At 44.3% G+C, this 24,298-nt stretch overlaps 2 protein-coding genes across 5 annotated transcripts; both read right to left on the bottom strand.

Moving 5' to 3' along the window:
* Window positions 1-248: 248 nt before the first annotated feature.
* Window positions 249-20,042, bottom strand: SNAPC4 (small nuclear RNA activating complex polypeptide 4). Of its 4 annotated transcripts, none has more exons than XM_074845873.1 (23): window positions 19,920-20,042; window positions 18,256-18,296; window positions 17,040-17,198; window positions 16,379-16,504; window positions 15,468-15,546; window positions 14,790-14,871; window positions 13,842-13,946; window positions 13,190-13,262; window positions 12,743-12,907; window positions 12,362-12,509; window positions 11,275-11,381; window positions 10,894-10,988; window positions 10,077-10,171; window positions 9,399-9,484; window positions 8,303-8,695; window positions 7,149-7,238; window positions 6,679-6,922; window positions 6,503-6,573; window positions 6,089-6,187; window positions 5,810-5,837; window positions 3,083-5,172; window positions 1,696-1,811; window positions 249-762 (listed from the first exon to the last, which is right to left on the bottom strand). In XM_074845873.1, the coding sequence occupies exons 2-23, from the start codon at window positions 18,256-18,258 to the stop codon at window positions 723-725; spliced, it is 4,494 nt and encodes a 1,497-aa protein (XP_074701974.1). In that variant the 5' UTR covers window positions 18,259-18,296; window positions 19,920-20,042; the 3' UTR covers window positions 249-722. The 4 variants fall into 4 exon arrangements, with proteins under 4 accessions (XP_074701974.1, XP_074701973.1, XP_074701971.1 ...); XM_074845872.1 differs by lacking the exon at window positions 19,920-20,042 and adding an exon at window positions 19,274-19,519 and having other exon boundaries at window positions 6,679-6,850; XM_074845870.1 differs by lacking the exon at window positions 19,920-20,042 and adding an exon at window positions 19,274-19,518 and having other exon boundaries at window positions 1,681-1,811.
* On the bottom strand, window positions 19,573-24,225 carry ENTR1 (endosome associated trafficking regulator 1). The gene is made up of 7 exons (XM_074845874.1): window positions 24,065-24,225; window positions 23,692-23,964; window positions 23,059-23,132; window positions 22,185-22,296; window positions 21,513-21,575; window positions 20,617-20,756; window positions 19,573-20,198 (listed from the first exon to the last, which is right to left on the bottom strand). The coding sequence occupies exons 1-7, from the start codon at window positions 24,176-24,178 to the stop codon at window positions 20,105-20,107; spliced, it is 870 nt and encodes a 289-aa protein (XP_074701975.1). The 5' UTR covers window positions 24,179-24,225; the 3' UTR covers window positions 19,573-20,104.
* Between the last annotated feature and the right edge of the window lie 73 nt (window positions 24,226-24,298).

Raw genomic sequence — 24,298 nt, 5'->3', positions numbered from 1 at the left:
TATGAATGAAGAAACAAGTTTTTCTTAAGTGATTTGCTAATGTCTGTATGGGGCAGGCTGTGGAAGAATCAAGAAGGAATCCAAGCCTAATTCAATCCTGCAGTTTTAGCCACATGCATATTCATTTTCCACATTCTCCCTGGTTTTCATGCAGCTTGCAAACTTCATTTTTCTCATTAGCAATCACACTCATACACACATTATTAAAAGCACTATTTACCAGAAAAAAACCACACAGAATACATCAGTAATTTTTAAGTGAGAAAAATAAAACATCTGTATTTCAACAAATACTCAAGACTCTTTTGATACAAAATTAATCTGCTGCTTATTCAGCAGTATTCAGTTAGCTATCAAGCAAAACCACTGTCACAGCACTAAAAAAACACCCAATGAACAACATATTCTGAACATGGATAAACATTCACATGAATAGGGGGTGAACACAAAGGGAAATAAATAACCATCACTACTGGTTTCCCCAGATCTCCAGCAATCTTCCTCCCAGCATCTATGGCTAGTGCTAGTTTGAAAGAGAACAGAATGGGTCTATGCACAAAAGACTTCCCTCCAGCCATTTTGTTTCATTTTTTTTGCAACTTGTCTAAAGATGCAGACTGTTAGGTGATGGGAAAACCAGTCCAGTTATTCTTCTCTCTTCCCCAGGTCCATCTAGTCAGTTTGTTGGAAGTGTTAAAAGTGAACAGTGCAAAGAGTATCTCCTACTGCCATGTAGGAAGGCAGGCCTCATTCAAGTGACTCCTGTAACAAAGCACAAACACTCCTATTAGTCACAGCATTTTTATAGGGAAGCTGCCCTTCTAGAGTTTCTAAAACCAATTTTAAAGAAAAAAACCAAAGTCTCATCTCACAACCACACAACTCAAACACCATTCACGTTCATTCAGTTTATTTCACCAAACGCCTCAGCAGATACCAAGATGTCACACACTTGTACCCTAGAGAAGCTGTCCTCTTGTACATGTAGAGAAATGAAGCCATGTAGGGGGAAAGAAAAAAACCCCACAAAGTTGTTCAAAGATGAAGTGTTAGAAGACAAACTCCCACTGGTCTTAAGCTCCAGCTTCCCAGCAGCTTTTAATACTATTCTTCACTTCAAGAGTCACGAGACAGGCTGCAGAGAGCAAACTACACAAGGAGCTGCTGCTACCTGCCCGCAATGATCTAGAACCCCGAGCAAGGACATCTTACCACCAGCCTGCTGGAACCTGCAGCAAGGATTTACTTTGGCTTCTGCTGCAAGTGCTTAGCACTCACACACAAACCCTCTCTTCAGCACTAGCTGCCCAGGCTTTCCTGTCCCACCAGTTAGGACCCTCTACTAGTCTCATTTTAGCAGCCAAGCCTGTAGAGTGTTACCAACTAACTAGGTATAATACTAGTAGGCAGTAGCATGTGCTAAAAGGCTGCCAAACGTTTGAACTTCATGACTTTTTGTATCTGATTTTCATGCAGACATCTACTTTCCCTCCCCGCAAAAGTCAAAGTATTAGCCTTAGTCTATGATTAACGGGTGACTGTAAAACTCTGTGCCCTAAGGGAACGGAGAGATCATTTCAGTCCTTTCCTAGGGTCAAGATTCATTGTCTAAGCTGTACAAATGTGTTTCAGGTTCTCTTCTCAGGCAAGAAATACAAGAGTCACTGAGTAGCTACTAACACATTTCCTTCTCACATCCTCCTCCTTTTCCTGAAGCGGGCACTCCTCCTGATTTGAGGAGCACTGGCATCAGCCACATCAGTGCAGGAGTCCAGGACAGACTGTGCAGCATTCTCTTCAGCTTCCATACCCTGCAACATAAGCAGAAGAGACTATCAACACCATGAGAGCTGCCATAACTGCAAAAGAACCCCTTCAGCCATCTTTTTATTTTGGGGAGCCCAGCAAGATTTCCAAAACAATCTTCCGTTTACCTTCAAAATGAAGCATGGGACAACAACATTCTATTATCGATGTCACAGTGAGCACAAAACATCCTAAAGTTTTCAGCCAACACTGGCATCTCTTCCTATCAAACTAGAGCAATTGCTGCTGTAGTCTCTCTGTCTGGGCACAACCAGTCGTTAGAGCAGTTGTGTGCCTGCCACAAGCGATGCTTTAGCTTTCGCTGCTGGAGCCAGACAGTGCCCCAGACAACCCAGGTCAACACAAACTTGATTTCTCATACCCCTACCACAAACTTTTCACTGAAAAGCACCAGGAAAACAACCTGGCTGTAGCATTAATAAAAGGAGCGGGAGGGAGCCTGGTGGAAGATGACACAGGACAGAGGTTGGCAGTAAGGCGATCAGACAGTGAAGAATTGCTGGTGACTTTTGGACCAGCTGCTCACAGTTCAAACTACACTGAACCTGGCCCAGACCCAAAAGCCAGAGCCAGAATAAAAAGATAACTGCTGGCTTTTACTATGGGAAAGCTCTGATTTTTAGGCAGCTTTGCCATCCTTCTGTAGAAACAGCCGTTTACCTTGTTTATTCATCTTCATTAGTGTTTTTATTTTGGAGCCACAATGAATTGAAATGCAAGTCTGAGCTAGACAATTTCCTGGCATGTTCTGCAGCAAACAGTGCTGGGCAGTAATGGATTTAGCTTAAAAGTCAGAGACTGATTTTAGGTTGGCATTATGGCTTACACCAATCCATATACTCTAATATAAAACAATTTGAGACTAAGGCCTCAAATGGCAATAGGAGCAAACATACACAATTCCCCTGATATTACTGGGGTTTAAAGGACACAGACAATGAAAACCAAGGCTGTGATTTCAAAAACACAAGTCAGTGCAGCAGATTATAAACTGTAAGAGGAAGGGAGCTTTGACACCCACTTCTGGGAACTATCACATCAAGTTTAATGTGCTACATAAAACATGGACTTTCACCCTTGTGAGGACTAAGGGCTGCCCACTGAGCTAGAGAGCTTTTCCTTTTATCAGCTGCAAAACTATGCTTGTTCAAAAGGAACAAATTTCAGCTACACTTAAGAACAGTGGGGTTTTCACCTTAGCAGTATTTACCTGGCAGTCATTTTCTGCTTTTAGTCCCTGCCACCTCTGTTTTACCTGATTTAGTAAATCAGCATCTTTTTCTCCAGGCTCGTCACCAACTGTCCAATCCAACCGTACACCTGTTAATTCATTCCCACAGCTCTCTTCCTCAGACACTTCCTTCTCACTCTGCCACTCCTCTTCGTCACTCTCTTCATATTGCTTCCTGCTGGCTGACAGAGTTGTTGTCACTTTTGGAGGAGGCAGAGTTGCTAGTACAGCTGGGAGTGTAAAGGCTGCTAGGAATCTGGCTTTCAGTAGGAGGTAAGCAGGGTTATTGCCGAGTTTCTGCTGCACCAGTTCTCCGATAGCATGCAAATCAACCCCAGTGCCCTCATCCTGACTGGCATCAGAAGGCAGAAGACACGCCGCTTGCTCTTCTAGAGCTGCTTTCTGCAGAAGTAGCTTTGAGAGGGTTTTTAAGTTGCACAGAAAAGGTGGCAAATAAGGCAACCTGGTTTGCAGTGATGGTACCTGGACACCTTGTTTCCCATTCAGCCATTCCTTCACTAGCCCCTCATCTTCAAGGGAAATCAGGCTAAAGTCAGGTAGATTCTTTTCTGCACTGGAAGTGGTTGGCTGGGGTGGACTGTCAGCCGGCTGTGCAGTCGGAGGTTTGGAGGCAATAGGTCTGTTTTTCAGTGCTCGTGCAGCAAAGCAAACAGAGTTCTTTGGGACATTGTTATGGGGAACTGGATCTCCTGGCTGGAGCACAATCCCTTTCGTGATGACGCCTGGACTGGAAGATGATCCGTTTGTTGTAACGGAGGCAGAGCTCTTTCCCAAGCTAGAGAGACTCGACACACACTGGGAATCAGACGCCTGAGTGTTTGCAGGTTGCTGTGCCTGGGGCAGCAGCACAGCACGCAGGGTCGGTGCATCGGGGGGAAGAGCAGTCTGAGCTGCAGAGGAGTCGGGAGCCTTGGAGAAACCACCTGAACACGCAGGCGTTGCAGAAGAAATGCTGGATGTGGTGCATCCAGGACTCACTGAGGCCATAGGTAGGAGAATTGTGGAATGGGTGGCTGCCTTTCCTAAAGGCGCTCCTCCTGCTGACTGAGTACTTGGGGCTTTTGTCTCTGCACTGCTGGGGTGAGCTGTATTTGCTCCCAGGCTAGAGACATTGCCAGTGGAAGTCACAGTTGTCTGACACTGACTTCTGACAGCAGCAGCTGGCAGTCCTTGGGGAACACCCACCACAGTTTGTACAGCGGTGGGGAGCAAAGCCTGTGGCGTTACAACCCACGTGAAAGGCAGTATGCTGTTGGGAATCAAACGCGAACCAGTTTGTGGAGTTACAAGAGCAGGCAATAGATTGACTGGCCTCTGTTGTGGCCCGTTACTATTCAGCTCACAGGTAACTGGTGTGGAAAGAGACAATTTGTTGGTGCCAGACTCAACACCAACGGGCACTACTGTAATCTGATGTGGCACAAAAGCTGGGTTTTGTAACACTACCGAAGCTGAGCTACCAGCTAGGACCTGACCATTGCACCCTCCCTGGTTTGGGGCCTTCTCTGCTGAGGCTGGATTCATGCCTGGAAACACCCCTCCTTCAGGGCTGCTTTCCAAACCTTGCTCTTTTAGTTCCTTATTGGACTGTAGTTCTGTCCCTTGTGAGGAACCAGGGCTTTCCCCAGTTTCTGGCACTGCTGAGGAATGGCTTTCGAGCACAACAGCGGTAGAAGTTGAACCTGCAACAGAAGCAAGTGCTGGCAGTGGAGCTGGTGGGCGCTGTACCTGGCTATTTGTGCAGCCAACTGCTGCAGGTTTGCTCCCTGCTTGTGCAGAAGGAATGATTTGCTGTGGTGGGTGCTGGATTATCAGAGGCCCCGAAACCAACATCTGTGGGGCAACAAATACTGTCCTCTGCATAGCTTTCTTATCCCGGGCTTCTCTTAGCCGTTTCTCTCTCAGTAATTCTGAGACAGTTTTAGGCTTCTGCCTTTGCACCTGGGCTGGAAGAGCTCCCTGCATGGCAGGAGTGCTGCTCTCCAGGACAGCAGTGGAAGTCTCCCTTGCTTTTAAGGCAACAGGTCTCCTGACAGTTTTCCTTCGTACGACCTTCTGGGAGTTTCTCTGAGTACAAGACTGTGATGAATTGCCTATAGACAAGGGAAAATTAAATTTTAAAGAAGTAAAAAAGATTGAACAGCCATTCCTTAGCTATTAAACATCAAGTACACTGCACCGGAAGTAACAAAATCCCTGTCTGTGAGAGTTCCTACAACACTGTTGTATTGATGTAATCAAGCCCCACCCTGACATCCTTCAGAGACTGATGCAGCAAGCTTACCACTTGTTCAGTAATGACATGATTTTCCCCAGAAGTCACAGATGGGCTAGGAATGCACCTTAACACCAAACACAAGGAATTGTACTGGTCAGCACTACACAGGCACTTCGCCCCAGCCAGGGAGACAACAACAAACCGGGATTTTGGTCGGTGCCAGCATGTTCATTACAGCCAGCACCTCGCTGGAGGAAAGTGTAACAGCGATGCTCTACAGAACTAGTGGGCCGGTGCCACTGGTCCCCCAGTCCTTCAGTAATTTTTCCAGTCCTTACCAAAGGGTAACATATTTAGCCAATAACTGAAAGATCCAAGAGCTAGCAAAAATGAGCATGACAATGTAGTTTTGTTCCAAAAGTTCTCCTTCAGTTAAACTGGTCATTAATGTAACGGTGATGAATTAAGTGAAAGTTCTTGCACATCATAAAAATAAATGTTCTGGTAGGTACCTGAAGAAGTCTCCATATTTTGGGAAGCCTGCCAAAAAAATTATATTAAATTATACTTCTGAGATATATTAAAACAGCGCAGATGTGAATCAAACCCACATCTGCCAACATCCTATACAAGCGGCCACACAGCCAACATTTTATTATGCTTCTGAACCAAAACAAACTGGTAACACACGCGCACAAACAGCACCACTGGCCACATGATTAAAAAAGAAAGTATCTCTACTTTAGTCAAGACTTCAGTAGGAAAAGTTAGAGACAGACCATGTGCAATACCTGCTGAGGGCTTCCTGCATTAGCCCTATGAAGCTCTAACTGCCTGAGCCTTCTCTCACGAATAATCTTCATACAGCCGTTGGTATCAATCTGAAAGAGCTTCAAAATGAGAATTTCATTAAAATTTGTGACCAAAATGTTCTGGTAGGACCAGTGACAATACAAGATGGGTGGGAGAGGCTTCACATGCAAGATTCTGGGGACAAGTTTTACACTCAGAGAAAAAGTCCTGACAGTATTAGATTTTGGATGCAGGATTTATTTAAGAAACATCATATGCAAGATGTGAGGTCAGATTAATCCAGTAATGAGATGATTTTTAAAGAAACAAACCGTTTCTTTAAACATCAAATACAGAAATAAAGATTACCACTGTTTGAAAGCAGATAATGCTGTTAAGACAGTAAAACCTACCTGAATGAAAAGTGTGAACAGGGGAGTGCTCACGAGACTGACCGACTTAATCTTCTCTTGAATCAGATCAGCTAGAAAGAAGTCCAACATCAAAATCAGTTGGGCGTTTACTTACAAGATGTCAGAAAGTAGGGACAAAAAGCAGCAGAGTACTATCCCTGAGGGGTCACCACTACCTTTTGTCTGACGAAAAGCCATCTTCCCAGTTTGCAAGGTGCAAGGCAGTAGCACGTTGCCCACCCAAGGTGTCACTGCCATCAGAAGCTTTCTGTCAAGGTTCATTCTTCTCAAACGCTTTCTCTCTTGACGATTAGCTTTCTCTGTGATGTTCTGTGGCCCCTGAGGCTTCTGGTCAACAGACGTACTAACTTCAGATACTTTTGTTAAAATGGTGGCAGAAGGTTTTAGTATCTTTGATTGCTGTGCATGAACAAATACGTAATTAGATTTCCAATCAGGAAGGTTCTACCATAATTAGTCCTGGGACAAACTATTCATGGGGCAGTTATGAAAAAAAAGTTACAAGCTTTTCTTCTTGAGACTACAGTGCAAGAAGATATGTGATTCTATCAAAAATCATCTCCCACTAAATAGAGCCTGGCAGTGCTCACATCACAAGAGCAGACAAGACAGAAGAGGCACTTACAAGTTTCCTCTGAAAGCATGTGTTACGTCTTAGTACTCTTCTCACATCCTCCAGGGTAACCCGCAGCACTTGCTTTCCACACCTGGAAGCCTTAATACAAAAGCATACAAGAAAAGATAAAAGGAAAAGTATGTCACAGAAAATTACTTGCACTGACCATACACAGAAGGTACAAAAAAGTCTTCAACATTCCTGCTGTTGAAAGTATCTCATTAAATGAAATCAGCCCTGAAGTGCGGACATTTGCCTTATCTTTTAGTCCTTGTACATTATCACAACACCAAATGTCTATTTTGTAAGAGACTTTGTGCAAAGTATCTGCTAAAACCCACACAAGGGCCAGAATTTATTGGATGATTCTCTTTGCATTCTTTGCCTTAACAGTACAAGGGAAGGAACAGGAAGAGGTTTGGAAAAGCCACTGACTCCTCCCTGAACTTCTACTAGTAAAATAATGCTGTATCTGTAATCAAAATTGAAGACTGATTACACCAGATAAGCACTTACAACCCTTGCATACCATGACCCCCAGAACACACCACTTCTGTAACCAACAAACTTGTCACTGGTGCAACTGGCCCTGCAGTCTAGGGCACACGGACAATTCTCAACACAAAAGTCAGAACAATTTTGTTTCCGTGAACTTAAATAGTAACTCAGACATTTAATATTTTCCTAAAGAGTCTCTTTCTGCAAAAATGTGCTAGGAGGGTTTGTACTGTTTCAGTACCTGATCTGGGGTGAAAACCTAGCTCAGAATCAGATACAGATGTATAAATAACTTCGTTCTTCCAAGCTCTAAGCCAATACACCCTAGTCATTAGGCTAGAGACACATCACAATTCACTGGACAATTCTGCTTTATGAAGATCTAAAAAAAGTTTTGTTTCTGTGACACTATGTGTAGGAAAGAACACAGCTATTTTCTAGGTAATGCATGGGGAGGCAGTGCTAGAAATTTCTGTTTAATCCCACAGCTCGGTTTCCAACAGCACCCCCCAATGGCACAGCGAGAAAGCAGCCAACAGAGGCACAAAAAAAATTTTGGCATCTACTCATCACATACTCTCTTTACTGCAGCAACTGTGCTTCCCGGTCACTTCTGATCTAAGCTCCAATCCCATCAAGAACAGACTGAGAATCCCGGAATTCACCTTGTTCATTACTTCTACTGGATTCTTCACAATGATGTCCGTTGAATGCGGACACGCAATGCCCCTCAGGAGGGTGTTCAACTCTGACGATTTATTGGCACCTCTGTCCTTGCCTCCATCACATGCTGCACTTGGAACTTCACTGCTACTGGTCTTTGCATCAGCACTCACAGGAGAGAAAAGGGATGGAGTTTGGTATCTTCCTTTGTTTGACTCCTGTGTATTTGTCCGTGTTGGTATCCATAAATCAATGCTGGGAAATGCACACTCCTCCCTGCTTGCCGTTTCCTCCTCTGAACTGTCTGCTAAGTCCAGTTCTATGTCTTCACTGCTACTCTCTGAAGAGCAGGAACTCTCTTGCATGTGTCGGCGTTTTGTTGGCCTAGATCTTTTCTTCTCAGTCAAAAAAAACACAGACAAGTTTTAGCCAGCGTTCACCCTTGACTTGCAAATCTCTCAAATCAGTAAGTTAAAAAGTTTCACGGGGCAGTATCGTATCAGTAAGGTGTGACTTCCAAACGGATAGCTCTGCTTAACTTCTGCTAAGATTAACTTAATCCAGTACAACTGAAAATTGTCTTTGGACTCAGATTTTTATTAGTTTAGATTCCTGTCTGGAAAGAAAAAGCTACAGATAGGGACAAACTTGTGTTAAGAACTGGTGCACCTGGAAGTACAAACTAAGTAGTTCCCCCATCTCAAGACATTCAGGTTTCCGTGAACCCCTCCCTAGGGCAGGTGCTTTCCCAATGGAAACAAGGCTATCTTTAACATGGTCTTAAGCAGCCAGAATTTCTGGAGTGCCTGGTGTCAAAACTGGCAACTCATGAGGTACTTATGTGAAAACCTCGGTATACCCCATCCTTATAGGCACTTCAAGGTAATAAAGAAAATCCTGGGTAATATACATATAGCAAATTAACCTCAGACCATTGGAACAAAGGCTGCTTTAACACATCAAAAATTAGACCATGAACATCACGACAAAATCCCAATTGACACTGATGTCACACAATTTTTGCACTGATTTCATGGGATTTCGCTTTTAGTTTAGTAAAGAGATGGGACTGTGACACAGCAGGATTCCATACAATACCTCAGATCCAATCATGAGTTTCCACTTGCTTAGACACTGGGAGCCAGTCCGGTGTGGCAATTCAGAAGCTATTTTACTCCAGTGACCTAAAAAGGATGCAGAGTGGAGCATACCTATTAATGCAACAAACTGAGAGACAGGCCTTTTCAGTGCAGAACATTATACGTTTCCTTGTATAAAGAGACAGAGTTACTGGGTGAATGGATCTCAGAACCTTAAAACTCAGTGTTCTTCAATCAGACTTTGCACTACTATACACTCAGCTCAAGTTAGAACTACAGCAAATGAACCAGTGATGAAAACCCTCGCAGAACTACACACGCCCTTGCAGCAGTAAGAGAGCACTTAAAAGAAAGCTTAAACTGGATGCTTAAAAGCATCTATTTGTTAAGAAAAGTTCTCTTTGATAAAAATCAGAGAATTCTTTCACAGGCTCTGAACTGTCATAGCTCTGACACCTTGCTAACACAACTATAGAACTCTTTACTACACAATCCCTCCGTAACTGAATTTCCAGGAACGGACTACACAGTATAAGGAAAGCTGCAGTCATCAGTACGAAGCAGAACCTGCTAGTACCAGCTGAAGGGCTTAAAAGAGGAGAAAACTTAAATGATAAATTCCTTAGTCATACTTACCTCTCTAAGCTTCTAAAGATTAAGCCACAGAAACACTTACCCAGGCCATGTTTCTGAACCAGTTCAATTAGCTGCTCCTCTTCCTTTAAACTCCACTTGCCTTTCTTTACATCACAGTGCAATGCTTTTAAATACCTTCAAAATGAAAACATTAAAATAAGGAACATTCAATTCTGCTTGTACAGCTTCCATCACCACCACACACTCTGAGGCTGAACAAAACCAGCATTCCTTATCAGATCTTTCCTTTTTGTAAAGGGTCCCATCCCTACTCCCTTAATACAGCAGAGCTACAATCTCTTCGTTCTGAAAAATAGCAGACCACACGATTAAGAATTACAACAGGCAGCTGTAAAATCGGTCACTGAAATTAGGACATACTGTACTCTGAGTCTCCTGAAGATGAGTCCAAGGCTGAAAATCACTCAGCACCTCATTACTGGTGTTCAGTTATAGGAAGTCACTAACTAGATCATTTTCAGAGGCACAGACAATACACAGATGACAACCTCTCCTCCCTACATGAATTCATTCATCTTTAATGACCCCTTTGCTTTATTTTGAACAACATCCTTCCCAACTTCTGCTAACAGGCAACTATAACTGAGGGAGTAGCACGCCACAGGCAACAATGCACCGTTCTCTCCGTTAAACTCCATCTCAACCGTTTGACTTCTGTAACTACAAATGCAGGGTTACGTGGAGACAATGTTAGCGACTAGACCATAACCCCTTTTTACCAAACAGTCCTTAAGGTGACACTGCTTTAAGCAACTCAAACATATGTGTGAAACACGCTGCATCTTGGCTCTGTGTAATGAACTTGAAAGCACAGTTGCTACATTTAGGGTACTTACCGATCTCTGCACTGAGCATCGCTCCTCCCCGGCACTTCGGTCCGAATTTTATACCAGTCACGCTCTCCGTACTTCTTCACTGCAGCCAACAGCATCTACGTTAATCGGACAAAGCAAGAGTTGAAATTCTCATCAGTAATAATCTTAATAGGCCTGAGACAGAAGCAGTTGTATTTGTTTCCACAGCGTGGTAAATCTCTGAACAGAAGTGTTCAGGAGCTTCTAAGCCTTCTTGACTTATAAACTACCCATCTTGGTCCATTTTACATTCCTTTGTGCCACTGTTAAAGCTCAGATGTATGTAGCCATGCAACATCCCAACAGTCTAACCTTCCCACTTCTTGCACCCTGCAATTCCAGGCATCAGAGAATGGAGCTTACAGCATCTTCCTCTGGTGTCCAGGGTCCTTTCTTCAAACTAGGGTCCACGCTCTTAGTCCATCGGTAGATCAGCTGAGCAGAATCTCTTCCTTCCATGTAATAGGCAACTAGAAATACAAAGGTGTATTTTAAAGTCTGTTGCAAACAGTGTTTTTTCCTTTACTTACACTGCAACTGTGAAATTTTCAAGCCACGGACAGCCATAAGCAGCATTTTAATCTCGGTTTAAATACTTAAGCAATGGTACACAACAAGAAAGAGCGTGGCATACACAAAATGTTACTATTTATAATGGCATTATCCATACTAGACCCAACAATCCATTTCCGACAACAGAGAACTAGGAAAGGTTTCAGCTCCAATATGTATCTGACAGGTTCAAGACACCATGTGTTATACTCACAGGCTTGGATTTAGGATCCCAGATACTCAACTGGGGGTCCTAAATCCAACTCAACTCTACTCCTCACTAGTCATACTGCCTCCCACACTTCTGAACAGAAGCAGCAGTACCAACACCCTGGGAAAGGCTCCAGGCACAGCACTGAAAACTGTTAAAACAGCTGGCCATGAATGAATACTGGCTTTCTAGGGAAGCACTCTGATGATTTTGGTACAAAAAACAAAGCTCACACAACCATAAGGACTCGTTAATAACTCTCAGCCAGTTTCAACCAAATTCCAAAGATGGATAAAGGTTCCAAGAGATACTAAGTTCTTGCTAACATAATGAAACTTCCAGGTAGGTACAGGAAAGGCATGTATCACTGTTCCCACCAAGAAAAAAAAGAGAGGGAAAATTCAACCATCCTCTTTCATTCATTGCACCAGGGCAGGAGGAAACGAGTACATCTGCAGTTTCAGATGAGCCACAGCACTGTTGTGCCTTGCCTAGATCACAGGCTAGACACAGAACTGTGACAATCCTGGAAATGGAAACTTTCATAGGAAAACTTCATTAATTCCTGAATCAGAGCAGGCTGGGTGCTTTAGTATGCAGAAACATTAACAGACACAAGCCTGGGAGAATGAAAGAAAATCACCAGTACAGGTGAATGGATGACATTTTCACTTGTAGGTCACTTACTTTTCTTGTATGGGATATGACTTCCCACTCTCATCTCTTCAACAAGCTCTAAAAGCATCTGATCTTCATCTTTGGTCCATTCTTTCCTTTTCAAATCTTTGTTATAGACTTGATACTTCTGCAAGCACTGGAAAGGCGTCCTGTTTGTCTTAATACAACGAAAACAAAGCTATTCAGGTAACTGGGTATTTATGATGATAAAAATCAAGAGGGCAAGGCTAAAGTACCAAACTTTTGGCACTGTTCTTGAATACTTCTCAGAAAAGCATTAATTAACAATGAATTAACATTAATGTCGTTTTCTGAAAACTGGCACAAGGCACAGTTAAGTCAGAATTAACTTACTTGTCACCTCTTGTTTCTGAGCTCAGCAGACCTTACCCCCAACTCCTGGGCTATAGTCTGCCAGTCCAGATAACCGTGTTCAGCAGCTATGGTCTTTAGCCTCTCTATTTCCTCCTCAGTCCATTCCTTCTTGTTGATGCTTGGATGCTCCCAATTTTGCCAAAACTTCCTCACTTCTTCTGAACTACGTTGCCCATCAAACTAAAAGGAACAGCAAAAATCTGTTTTGTCTTGTAGCTGGGACTGGATCACCCAGACACACAGGAACACCAATACAAGGAATGTATTTTGCATTGCAGATATGTCTTATTGGTAAGTTTTCCAGAATTAAATCATCAAATTTAACAAGTTGAGATCACATAACAGTTAATTTTGAGAAATGCATGATGGGAACAGTGGATGCAAACTAGGCCAGGTCAGATAATTCTCAAGAGAAGGGGCACAGATATCAGAAGTAATAAAACAGCTGATCTCCCAACTTACATGGATGTTTGAAATTTTCTCCCAGTCATGCTCATCAAATCTGCTTCCTAACAAGTCACTCTCTGGGAGTTGGCTAAAGCAGAAGGTACAAAGAGAAAGGAAGAACCACATTAAATGGTTAATTAAACAGTCTTCCTGATCTTCCTTCATCTTACTCCTCCCACCTCTTACTGATTTCCACAAGAACTGAACACTATCTCAAAGCATCAGGCTCTTTAGCATAGTAACTTTGCTCAAAACAATGTTTCTTCTTGAAAAACAGTCCCCTACAAGATGATGTTGGTTTAGCATGAGAAACCATTAATGCAGTATCAAAATACATTGCTCCAGATGTGTTAATGAGCAAAAGCTCAGAATTACTGAGCTCTCTGCTTCCTCGTTGCTAAATCAAGAACTATTTAAAACAGCACCTCTATACTGAGTATAGATAATACATTCGTAGATCAACACCCAAACCACAATTCTTTGTAAAGTGGAGATGAGAGCTCTACAGAGTCTGAACAGCACTTTTTTTTTTTTTGCAAGCCCACAGAAATAAAACTTTCTCCAAATGTCATATCTAGAAGTACTCAAGGAAGAAGGTAATTTTCAGACGTAAATTCCAAGAACCGACTTCCATTTTCACTACGAACATAAACAGAAGACTTCTCACTTAATTGCCTCTATTTCTTGCTCCACTTCTTTGATTTGCTTTTCCAAGATCTGTTTCTCTGTTTCAGTCTTGACTTTTTCCAGTTTCTGATTCCAGTAACTCATCCTGTTCAAAGACATTGTTATCATTACTTAATATGACTAGATGGAAATAAGGTCAATAGCATCAGAAGACATAGGCAAAGACAAGTTTCCCCATCAGTATTCTCCTTTCTTTCAAGTTTATTTCCACACAAAACTGTTGTTCTTCCAGGTTTCCCACTTGGCACACTCATTGTCCTATTTTTGCCCCTTCCATGCAAATCACTGACCCAGAACAGGTCTCAGATTAATCATTTTGATATTTACAGAGAGAACCAACAGTTGCTGCAACAGCAATAAAGACCATACCAGCTCCAGGCACAGAAATCTCTCACTGGACACATCGTTACAACTTGCTACATATCACAATTTCAGCTTCAAGCCCTGTAGACTATTTAAGTTATACCACTGTGTCAGTGGGAAGAAATAGATGGCCATAAAATGCCACTAATACAAAACAAACCTCTCCACCTGCGAGATACCTGCAAAGCAATCATCAAGTGTTTACAACCCAAATGCTTACGGTCAGAACATTGCAGTCTAAGACCCTTTGGTACCACGTGCACACACAGATAACACAGATGTCAACAACAAACGAAAGATGCTGCTACCTACAACAGTGTCACCCTCTGCACTGGTGCCCCCAGGACAGGGGAGTGTGAGGAGGACTGTTGCTGTAATTCAGAGCAGCTCTCCCAGACCCAAGGGTGACAGTCAAAGTATCTCTACTGTGTTTTGTAACCTTACTGAAATCGCAAAGTTAATGCAAGAACTTGCTGAACGAAGGTAGAATCTCCACATATATCCTCTCCTTCCTTCATATACAAGGCTCTCATCAGGAAAAAGAAGATTTTTGCACACTACTTACTTCATTAACTTTGGCTGAAGCAGGCGCTGCAAGCGGTCACTTACTACTGATTTCTGCAATAATGTTTTCTCTCTGCTTTTCCCTGGACAAAACAAAGTAATTGAGCATTCAAGACATTAGTGCAGAACCACTGCCAAGAAAAAGAGAAATCCACTGCTTTCAATACCACTGTTAAAGCATCCCCCAGATCTTCAATAACAGTTCATCTTCATTAGCTACACAATTTTGTTGGATAAAGAGGTTGCCAGAGGCTAAGTAAATTGATTCTGTTCTCCCCCCAAATGACTAATGTCGTGTCTGACTTGGGCAAGTCGCAGCCTCTTGCTCAGTTTTAGTTCCAAAGAGATCTCAATAAACATCATCAACCGGCTGTCTGTAACTACCTAGAGCCGTAAGTGTCCCCTGAACTTCTCTCATCTGAGCACTACGCTTGCACAGTCTTATTTGGTTTTGGAGTGCTCACAAATGCAAATGAATGAAGCAAGTCATTAATCACTCGGTGAAACAATTTACAGAGCATCCCATTTACTTTTAACTATTTTTTTTGTGGAGTCAAGTATGAAATATCAGAAGGGTTGATACTTAACTGCAAATGGTGGTGGTGGAGAACTAACAATATGAACATATACATTTGTTATAGCTCTTATACAAGACTCAACAGCACACAGAGTTACTTACATTTTGTTGAAAGCAGTTGTTCAAATGATTTTATGCCCTCAGCTGCCTTTTCCTTGGCCTCTTCATTGGCAGGAGGGCCCTAATGAGGATTGTAAGGGTTAGATGCACCAAAAAATTTCCCTTTCTTCTTAGAACTCTAGCATGAACTACTACAAAAAAAAGACTAGTAACTCAAACTTGTGCAAACTGTCACACTCAAACTGCTAAGTTACCTTTATTAGTACTAGCTCACGGATACATCAGAAGACATAAAAAACCACATACAAATAGATACTTCAAGCAAGTAAGTTTGTCCATGGTTACACAGCACATTCTCAGTTCAGAGCTAGGCCTGCTGGCATTAGCTGGTGGTTGAAGAAGCATTTGGAACGCGGGGACACATATTATGCATGTTTGTACCTTCTTAAGATACACTGCCAACTTGGGTAGGATTTAACAGAAATATTACCAGTCATCGCTTGAATATTATATTAATATACGAATGGTGACAGTTGACAGCCACAACAAAAAGTCAAGATCTCCGTTTGCTAGTGACCCTTTAAAAACACAGGAAAAAAAGTAGTGACATTTGCCTCAGAAAACTGTTTCAAAGACAATCAGATTTCAACAAGTACTGTAAACAACAGTACGGAATTGGATTGTGGAGATGAAGACAAACAATCAAAGTTAAGTTCAAGTGCCCCATGGCTGGAATGCCATTCCTCAGAACTCACTTTCAGATGTCACAACCAGACATGGGTTGAACAAACATTTCCCAAAGAGGGTAAGTGAGCAACAAGGGAGGAAAAAAAAGGTTTCAAACTGAGGAGTGACATTCACAGTTACACAGCTGAAAGGTAACTCGGTTTTAACACAGCTACAATTTAAATCTGAAAGACATATCCGTATGTAACCTTGTTATATTTACTTACAATTCCTGTTGTTTTGTCCTTAAAGTATGGCTTCATAAAATGACCCAAAAAGATATTTGCTGGTAAATTTCTACCATCTCCTGCCTTTGATATTTTTGGACCACCAAGCTCGCACATGATTTCGTTCTGCAATACAAGAATTAAATAAACAATATCAGCATCTCTTTCAATTTCCTAACTTCAGAGAGCAGTGGCTGAGCCATCGCAAACATCCCAGGCCGGGTTCTAATTTGCAGCACCAGACTGTAAATCAGTGTACGCGTTAAAGACGTTTTCCTAAATTTGTACCGTACAGTGCAGATGATTAAAAAAATACTAACTTGCTACAACAAGCTAAAATATAAGATATAAATTACCCTAGTAGCATTTTTGGTGATAAGACAGCATGGAAATATCAGTCAAACAAGCCATTCGAAAGGCCAGTCAAGTGACATCGGTTTGAACTGCCACAAAGAAAGTTAACCTGACTCCTGGCCAAGCAAGCTGAGCACTGCACCAGCATATGAGTAAGGGACTACAACTGCTGCAGCTGATTCCACTGGTACCTGTGGCGGATGAGGAATGTGCTGGAAAGTTTTACTGGGCTCGATGGACAGCGGAAGACGACAAATGGCAACCCAGACAAGAACAGGAATGAACATCCTACTCCTGTTTCGCTCACCTGCTGTTCTTTGTTTTGTGCAATGAGAAGCTTGACTTCCTCAATCTTTTCCTGGATAACTTCCTGGTATACATGGTTCATCTGCAGACATGTTTCTGGATCCTGTGGCAGACTACTTTCAATATCATCATCACTACTGTCATCTTCTCTTTCCATTTCCTTGAAGCAAATAAGGCATTGGGGGGGGGGGGGGGAGGGAAAGAAAAGCGAAAAATGCTTGTTTTAAAAGCAGGTGTGTAACATAATTATTTTTGTAACTTGATACATCTGTTACCTTACAAAACTGATTTTCAAAAGATCTGGAGGCACATAACTTTGTCTCTCTCTGGCAGTTGTTTTGAATGTCCCCAGAGGCAGAGTTCGCAGCCTCGCCTAGCTCCCCTTTGCCCTGTTCATTAGTTCAGCCTGCTGCTACCTGAACCAAAATCTGACTCCAAACCTTGCCAACACCTGGTCTTGTGCCATCAACTACAAAACTGTAAGTAAACTCCAAAATAGTTTACACTGAAGCTCTCTTACCTGCTAAATCTGAACTTCAGAACCACCCCTCCAAACTTCCATCTCACTGGTGCTTCTACTGAAGCAATTCTCCTCTTACATGATTTAGTACCACATACTTCGGACACAAAGCAGGGCTCTGTTTCATGACAGTGCTCTGCACCTGGGTCCAGTCCGCACCAGCAGATCTGTCTTCATAAGCTAGCTTCTCCTTTCCTGCACTGTACAGGTGTTAAATACTTCTCTGCTAAATGTTTCTACATGAAGTCTGAGAAAATATTATGTTTAAAACAATACCAGAAGTAAACAGATTTGTAAAAATTTTAGAAGTAATTTTCCCCTCATGTACAAACTCGGTATTCTGCAGGTGCAAAGTAAAAGATTTCCTGATGACAAGCTGATGATTTATTTCTCACATGCAATTGCTCTGTGAGCTCCCCAGAAGCTGGTGTGTTCCAGTGAGAGAGATCAGCAAGCACTAGCACAGGGAAGCTTCTGATCCCTGGCATTTGTTTTCACATGAAAAAGTGTCCTTATTACACGTGCATAACAAAGTCCTGGGCAGGAATAACTAAACCTCCAGGTCTATTATTAATCCTTCCTGAGCTACAAAGCCAAGCCAGATGCCTAGATTTCCCCAGAACAAAGTAAAATTTCCCCTCCTCCTGCTCCCTTCAACAGACAGATGGAAAGACATGCTTAAAGAGAAAATGGTTACCATTTCAGCTTGGGAATCTGAGTCATCATCTTCACCATCATCTGTCAGACAACAAAAATACAAAAATACTGACTGCAGTGAGATTTAAAAAAGCTCAAAACCAAAGACTTTTCAATTAAAACATACAGAACAAGGCACCACATAGTACCTCAGACACAACCATTATAGTTTTTGGATACTGACAATATTGTCAAGTAAAAATGGTATTTAGTTATACTCCACATATGCAGCTTTTTGGCGCAGAGTAGGAAAAAAAGAGCATCTTCTGATAACTATAGTAACAATTAAGCTGCATCTAGGTCCTACACATCATGGCAAATTATAGACTGTGAAGTCAAGTGAACATTCCAACCCAACAGAACCCATGAACCTGACAGTCCTTCCACACTCTTCAGCAGTATTAGGTTTTGCATTCAGTGTGGCCACAGACTTCTGACATACATTATTCAGACTTGCATGATCAAAACACAGGTGGATAAAGCGACTATGACAGCCACCATAGGTATAAATACCCGAACTATTACCACACTCTCTTTGCTTCGAAACATTAATTTTGGGACGCACAGGCAGGGCATGAAACGGAGCGGCTCACACAGAAGAGTTTGTGTTGCACAATCAGACGGCGTGAAAACAGCTGCGATTTAACCACTGACAATATTTAGTGGGCTGTTAGGTTTCATGAGTCAGCTCGTTACCACCTGCCCTGACTAGAAACCTCCATCAGAGGCGTGATAGCTCCCTCTACCTTTCCCGCGAGCTTGCCCTGGGTTTCACCATGAGAATATGCAAAACAGCGGTGCAAGAGGCTTCTCCTGCAAGGACGCTTGATAAGGAAAGCCTTAAGGAGACGCCTCGCCTTAAGTCTTCCAGAATTCGTTCCCAGCGCCATCTGTGCGCAACGCCTGGCAAAAATGGTGGGGTTAATATAAAAAACAACGCGAGCCAGACGCAAATATGGAGAGCCAGAGCAGAGGCACCAGCGGAGGCTGGAGAGGGGCAAGCCCGCGCCCCGCCGTACCCGTGCCGGAGCTGAGGCTGCAGTCAGACACGGCCACCTCGATGCTGCCCCCGCCGGGCTCCAGGCTCCGCTCCAGTTCCTCGATTTCCCGACGGATCTTCTCCCGCTCCGCGTTCAGGTCGAGTGCCGCCGGGGACAGCGCAGCCTCAGCGCCCGGAGGGCGCCGGGCCCCTGCCGGGCCCGGCCAGCGGGACATGGCGGCGCCGCAGACTCACAGGCCTTGCCCACACCTTGTCGCAAGCCCCACCCCTCTCCCTCCGCCCAATCGCTGCAGGGCACCTCTGTCAGCTGACCCCTCGCACGTGACGCTGCACAGCCAATCACACACGCCGCGGCGGGGGCGGGCCCGGGGCACGTGGCCGGTGAGAGTGCGCTCCCGGGTCCCCGCTCCCCGCCCCGGGCCCGCACACCGGCCGTGCCGCCGCCCGCCGCCTTTAATTGCTCCACAAACCCCGTTACAAACCGCCGCCGGAGGCCGGGCTCCGCCGCACGAAGCCCCACAACCCCCCATCCCACCGCGGCCAGGAACGCCCGATGGGGAGAGAAAGGGAAGGGGGGGTCCTATCACAGCCCGGGAGGGCTCGGGGGAATGTGGGGTGCCCGGGGAGGAGGGCCCGAGGCCCGGCCCAGCAGGGAAGGGACGTACTCTTGTCCGTTCGGGTTTAGCGATCCGGCGGCCGTGGCTGGAGGGTGGGTGGAGATGGAAAAGCGGCTCTGCAGCAGCGCTAAACAGCTTCGCATGTCCTAACGCGGCTGAATGTCAGAAATTAACTTTTCAGTAATGATTTCTGCATGAAAGCAAAGTTCTCCATCGGAGTCCGTTTTGTAGTTTTACTGTCCCTCTTCTGACATTTCAGAAATTCTGTCTATTGATTTAAGGAGGTCAGCGACGAGCTGCAGTGATTCTGCTCCGGAGACCAGCTGCCTGGAACATGGGAGAGAGACAGCGTGAGGCTGAGGAGGAGAGGATGAAGCAGCCAGGCAGCGTTTTGGCGGTGTTTACCCACGCAATGTGATTTATTTTTTTTTTCGAGAAGTGGTTTATCTGGACTGAAGACTTCACTTCCTGAAGTATAAGTCTTAGAGGAGTGAAGTGTAAGACTTTGAGAGTCTAAGTATAATGGTTTTACATTAAATGAGAAAATAAGACTTACTTATTTTTAATCCCTAAACTTGGAGGAAAATACATTGCAGGTAAGTAAGAACATGGACTACCTGATCTGCTGAACAGAATACAAGAACCTGAGTTTCAATCCTAAAAAAAACCCACTGGGGACACTTAGTTGTGACTTTGGTGTTTAGACAGGCATCGGGGACAGCGTTAGGGGAGTCTTAAAACTCACTTGATTGAGGAGCGGGAGTTTGTAATGACCGTGAGGAGGTTCTGCAAGGCAAGGTCTGCGTTCTGCTTCACCACGGACAGACTTGCTGACTGGCCCGACCTCAAGGCTTCGTTCTCTGTCTTGTAATTCTTCAGCTGAACCTAGCGAGGAAACAGAAAAAAACTTTAAATGAAAATAGAACAAAACTGTATATAAAAATAACCACAAAACTCCAGTAGATGCTCTACAACTAAAGCAACTAATGAATATATTCGTACTGCAATTTATTAGGTACACAACTAACGAATAGATCCCCTATCCAGGCTGTCTGAGGAGAACGTCTTCTCTGCTCTGGAGAGCAGTTTCTGACAGAAAACTACAGCTTAGAAGCTTTTATTAAAGCTGAAGTTGCACACAGCATTTTCACAACAGCCTGCCAGCCAGCAGCCCTCAAGTCTGCCTGCTCTGCAGAGCCCACCCAGTGTACTGCGACTGGGTGGCGGGGACAGAAGCTGTTACCCGACAGCGGTGCCATCACCTTGCCCTGCAGGGGCTCTGCTCAGCTATATGCAATATCCCCTCCAGGTTCTTTCCCTCCTCTGTCAGGCACCTTCCCCCAGCTAAACGCCCGTTTGCCCTGTTGCATTACGGCATTCACAGGTCTCAAATATCGAACAGCACCTGAACGTCACGCAGAACTTCAGCAAAATGGTAAGTGAAGTACCACACGTCGCAGAAACAAAGTTAACGGTCTGAGTAGAGCTGAAATGTTCTAGTCTAGAACATCTTCTACAGCATTCACTAGGAAAAGTGAGTGTAGTTAAAATTTTTCAATATCCTTTTTATCAGCTTAATTTCAAGATCTCTGCTTTCAGCCCCAGTCCATTCAGCGAGGTTTTAAGAATACTGCTTCATACCTGAAGTAACGCATTTTCCTGTTTCAGTTTTGTAGCATTGTTTTCTGCTTTAACAGCCCGTTTCTGAAATAGAATAAAGATCATTTATACCATAGCAATGCTTAGGACGCAGCAAGCAGTTTGAGCTACGTGGGAATGCATGATTCCAACACATAACTTGAGGCGATATGGTTTATGTTACACCACCTCGTGTTCTGAATGCTTTACAAGATAGTGCCCCCAGGCATGTCTGACCAGCTGTCACCTCCCCATTTTTCCTTTCTGATATCTTCAAGTGCCATTCATTGCTTCTGGACATTACTCTTTTTTTTTTTTTTTCTTGGACAAGAGGAAAAGGTACTCAGTATAAATAAGCAAGCAGGAAAAACACCTCTTAGTTCACATAGAAGGTGTTTTCAGAAGGCTGCAAAAAAGCAACTGAAGTTGTTGATAAATGCAGAAATGGTGTTAATGCAAAGATCTCCCTTATTCTCGGTAGTGAAAGAAATTCTAGACTGGGACACAGTCTTGCTACAAGGGAAGAATCTGACCCCATGCCAGAGCTGTTTAGTGCTCACACGGCTGAAGGAGTCACTTCAGCATCCCTCACTCTCCTGGGGGAGGAGGGAAAAGAAACAGAACTGCACCACTTCCACACAAGCTTCTGCCACTATGGCAAATGCCAACACTTACAGTCATCAGCTGAAGGTTTTGTTCCACGTGCTGCACCATTGCTTCCAAATCCTGCGCTTCTTTTTCTTCTTTAATTTTGTTTTCCTCAAGCTTTTTTTCAAGCTTCCTCATCCTTAAAAAACAAGAGACAACGTGCAGTAAGCACTTGTAACATTAAATACTCCAGGGAGAAAATTTGAGGGAAGGACAAAGAAACACATTCTTTCATGTTGTAAGAAAAATTAAATCTTCTCACAGAACTACACTTTTAGACGGTGGCTCAGGAGATTTCTTTGTTCAACATTCATTAGCATTAATGGGAACTATCCAGCTGAATGCAGAAAGGCTGTACAGAAAACAGGCCGTTCACAAACAGTCTAGATAAGGGTAATTTTGAAACAAATGGTTACCCCATCACCATGAAAGTACCAGCTGCCTCACTGTGAGGAGCAGCAGAGTGCAGAGGGTTCAGATGGGAACTTATGAAATTGCCACCCTAGATTGGTCACCAGGTTGTTTAACCTCAGGAAGTTCAAGTCTCCAGCAAAAACAAATATGCTTTTCTTCCTTCAAAGGAGAGAGATTAAGATCCATTATTTTGTTAATCTGAAGCTTTATGAAATGCATCCTGTAAAGCCCTACCCTCATTTTCACTAACCACCTAAACTGCATGAAGCATAAGCCACACAAACACACTCATCAGATGTCAGCTTGCTACTTACTTTCCAGGACTTTTTCAATAAGAAAACCAGGTTTGTTAAAGCTTTTTAATAAATAGCATAGATTTCAACTACATTTTTCTTCTTTAAAGACGTTGACTGTTTCCAGTGAGCACCTCTTCTAAGACAACTCCTTGCTTATGTGGTTACTTTCCCCCATACTGTGGCTTACGCACTTGTCTGCTTGAGTTTCAGAGAAAATCTGAAGCTTATTGATCTTGCTTCTCAAACTGGCATTCTCTTCTTTCAGCTAAAAAATAAAAATTCTCATTAGAAATGAGGGTGTGGTTTCACAACACTATTAGCACTCCAAGACCAGTACAAGAAGAAATATTCAGCTTTAACTCTAGTGCTGGAAAGTCTGGCACTTTTATTACATTCAAGCTTTTTTTGCACCTAGTTTTCCCCTCTCGAAACCACTTAACTTCACTAACCCTGTAGGGCACAGAAATGTGGCACCGAACAAGCAGCGTGTATGTGAATGATCAAATGCTGTTAATTCTAAATTAATGACCTCAACGGGCAAGAGCATGAGGAAGACACCTAGGTCATGGCCAAAAGCAGTAGGACAGACAAGGTACTGGATCCCACTCATGCTGCAGAGCAGTTTTTCAGACCTACTTCTCTTCAAGCTGCCTTAACAAGCTGCCACATATCGCATAGCCCTTGCTGACAGCACGCTCGGGCACCACGTTTCCGTAATAACCTGATACACGAGCTCAGAGCTCGCTTGACAGAAGACGGAGCCCGCAGGTGGCTTTTGCGTCTGCCCCTGAGAAAGGTGCCGGGAGGTTGGCCGAGGTGCTTACCTCCTCGTAGCTGGGCTGCCTCAAGGAGTGAAAACCCAGCCCCGGGGGAACTCCGACGGAGGCCACACTCGGGTCCTCGCTGCCTGCCAGCCCCGCGCCCTCACAGAAGAAGGAGCCGGCGGAAGGCGAGGTAGGGCCCGCGGCGGCGAGATGGGCCTGCTCCACGGCCAAGGGCTGGTAGCTCCCGCTCCATTCCTCTTCGTCCTCCGCCTCTCCGGGCGGCACCGGATCCGGGAATAAGAGGGGGCCGAGGCTCGGGCTGGGCCGTGCCGCCTGCGGAGGGGAGAGCGGAGCAGAGGGGCTGAGGTGGGCGCGGGACGGGCCCCTCAGCGTGGCAGGGTCGAGTCGAGCCGCGCCTCCGCCCGGGCCCTACCTGGTGGGCGCCGCCCGCCTCCTCGCCGCTCCGGGCCTTGCTGCGGACGAACTCGTGGAAGGAGAAGGGGTTGGGCTCGGCCGGCCCCGCCGCCGGCAACCCCCCCGCCGCCATAGCGTCCCCGCCTCGACCCGGGCCGCCACCGACCGCGGGGCGGGGCCTCGCCTCGGAGCAGGCCCCGCCCCCTCTCAGAACGGGCCAATTAGCGAGCGGTCACCACAACCTCACCCAATC

Source organism: Strix aluco, chromosome 20 (assembly GCF_031877795.1).
Source record: "Strix aluco isolate bStrAlu1 chromosome 20, bStrAlu1.hap1, whole genome shotgun sequence".
Taxonomy (NCBI): domain Eukaryota; kingdom Metazoa; phylum Chordata; class Aves; order Strigiformes; family Strigidae; genus Strix; species Strix aluco.
The sequence above is the reverse complement of the archived record's forward strand: the minus strand, read 5'-3'. Positions and strand labels throughout refer to the sequence as shown.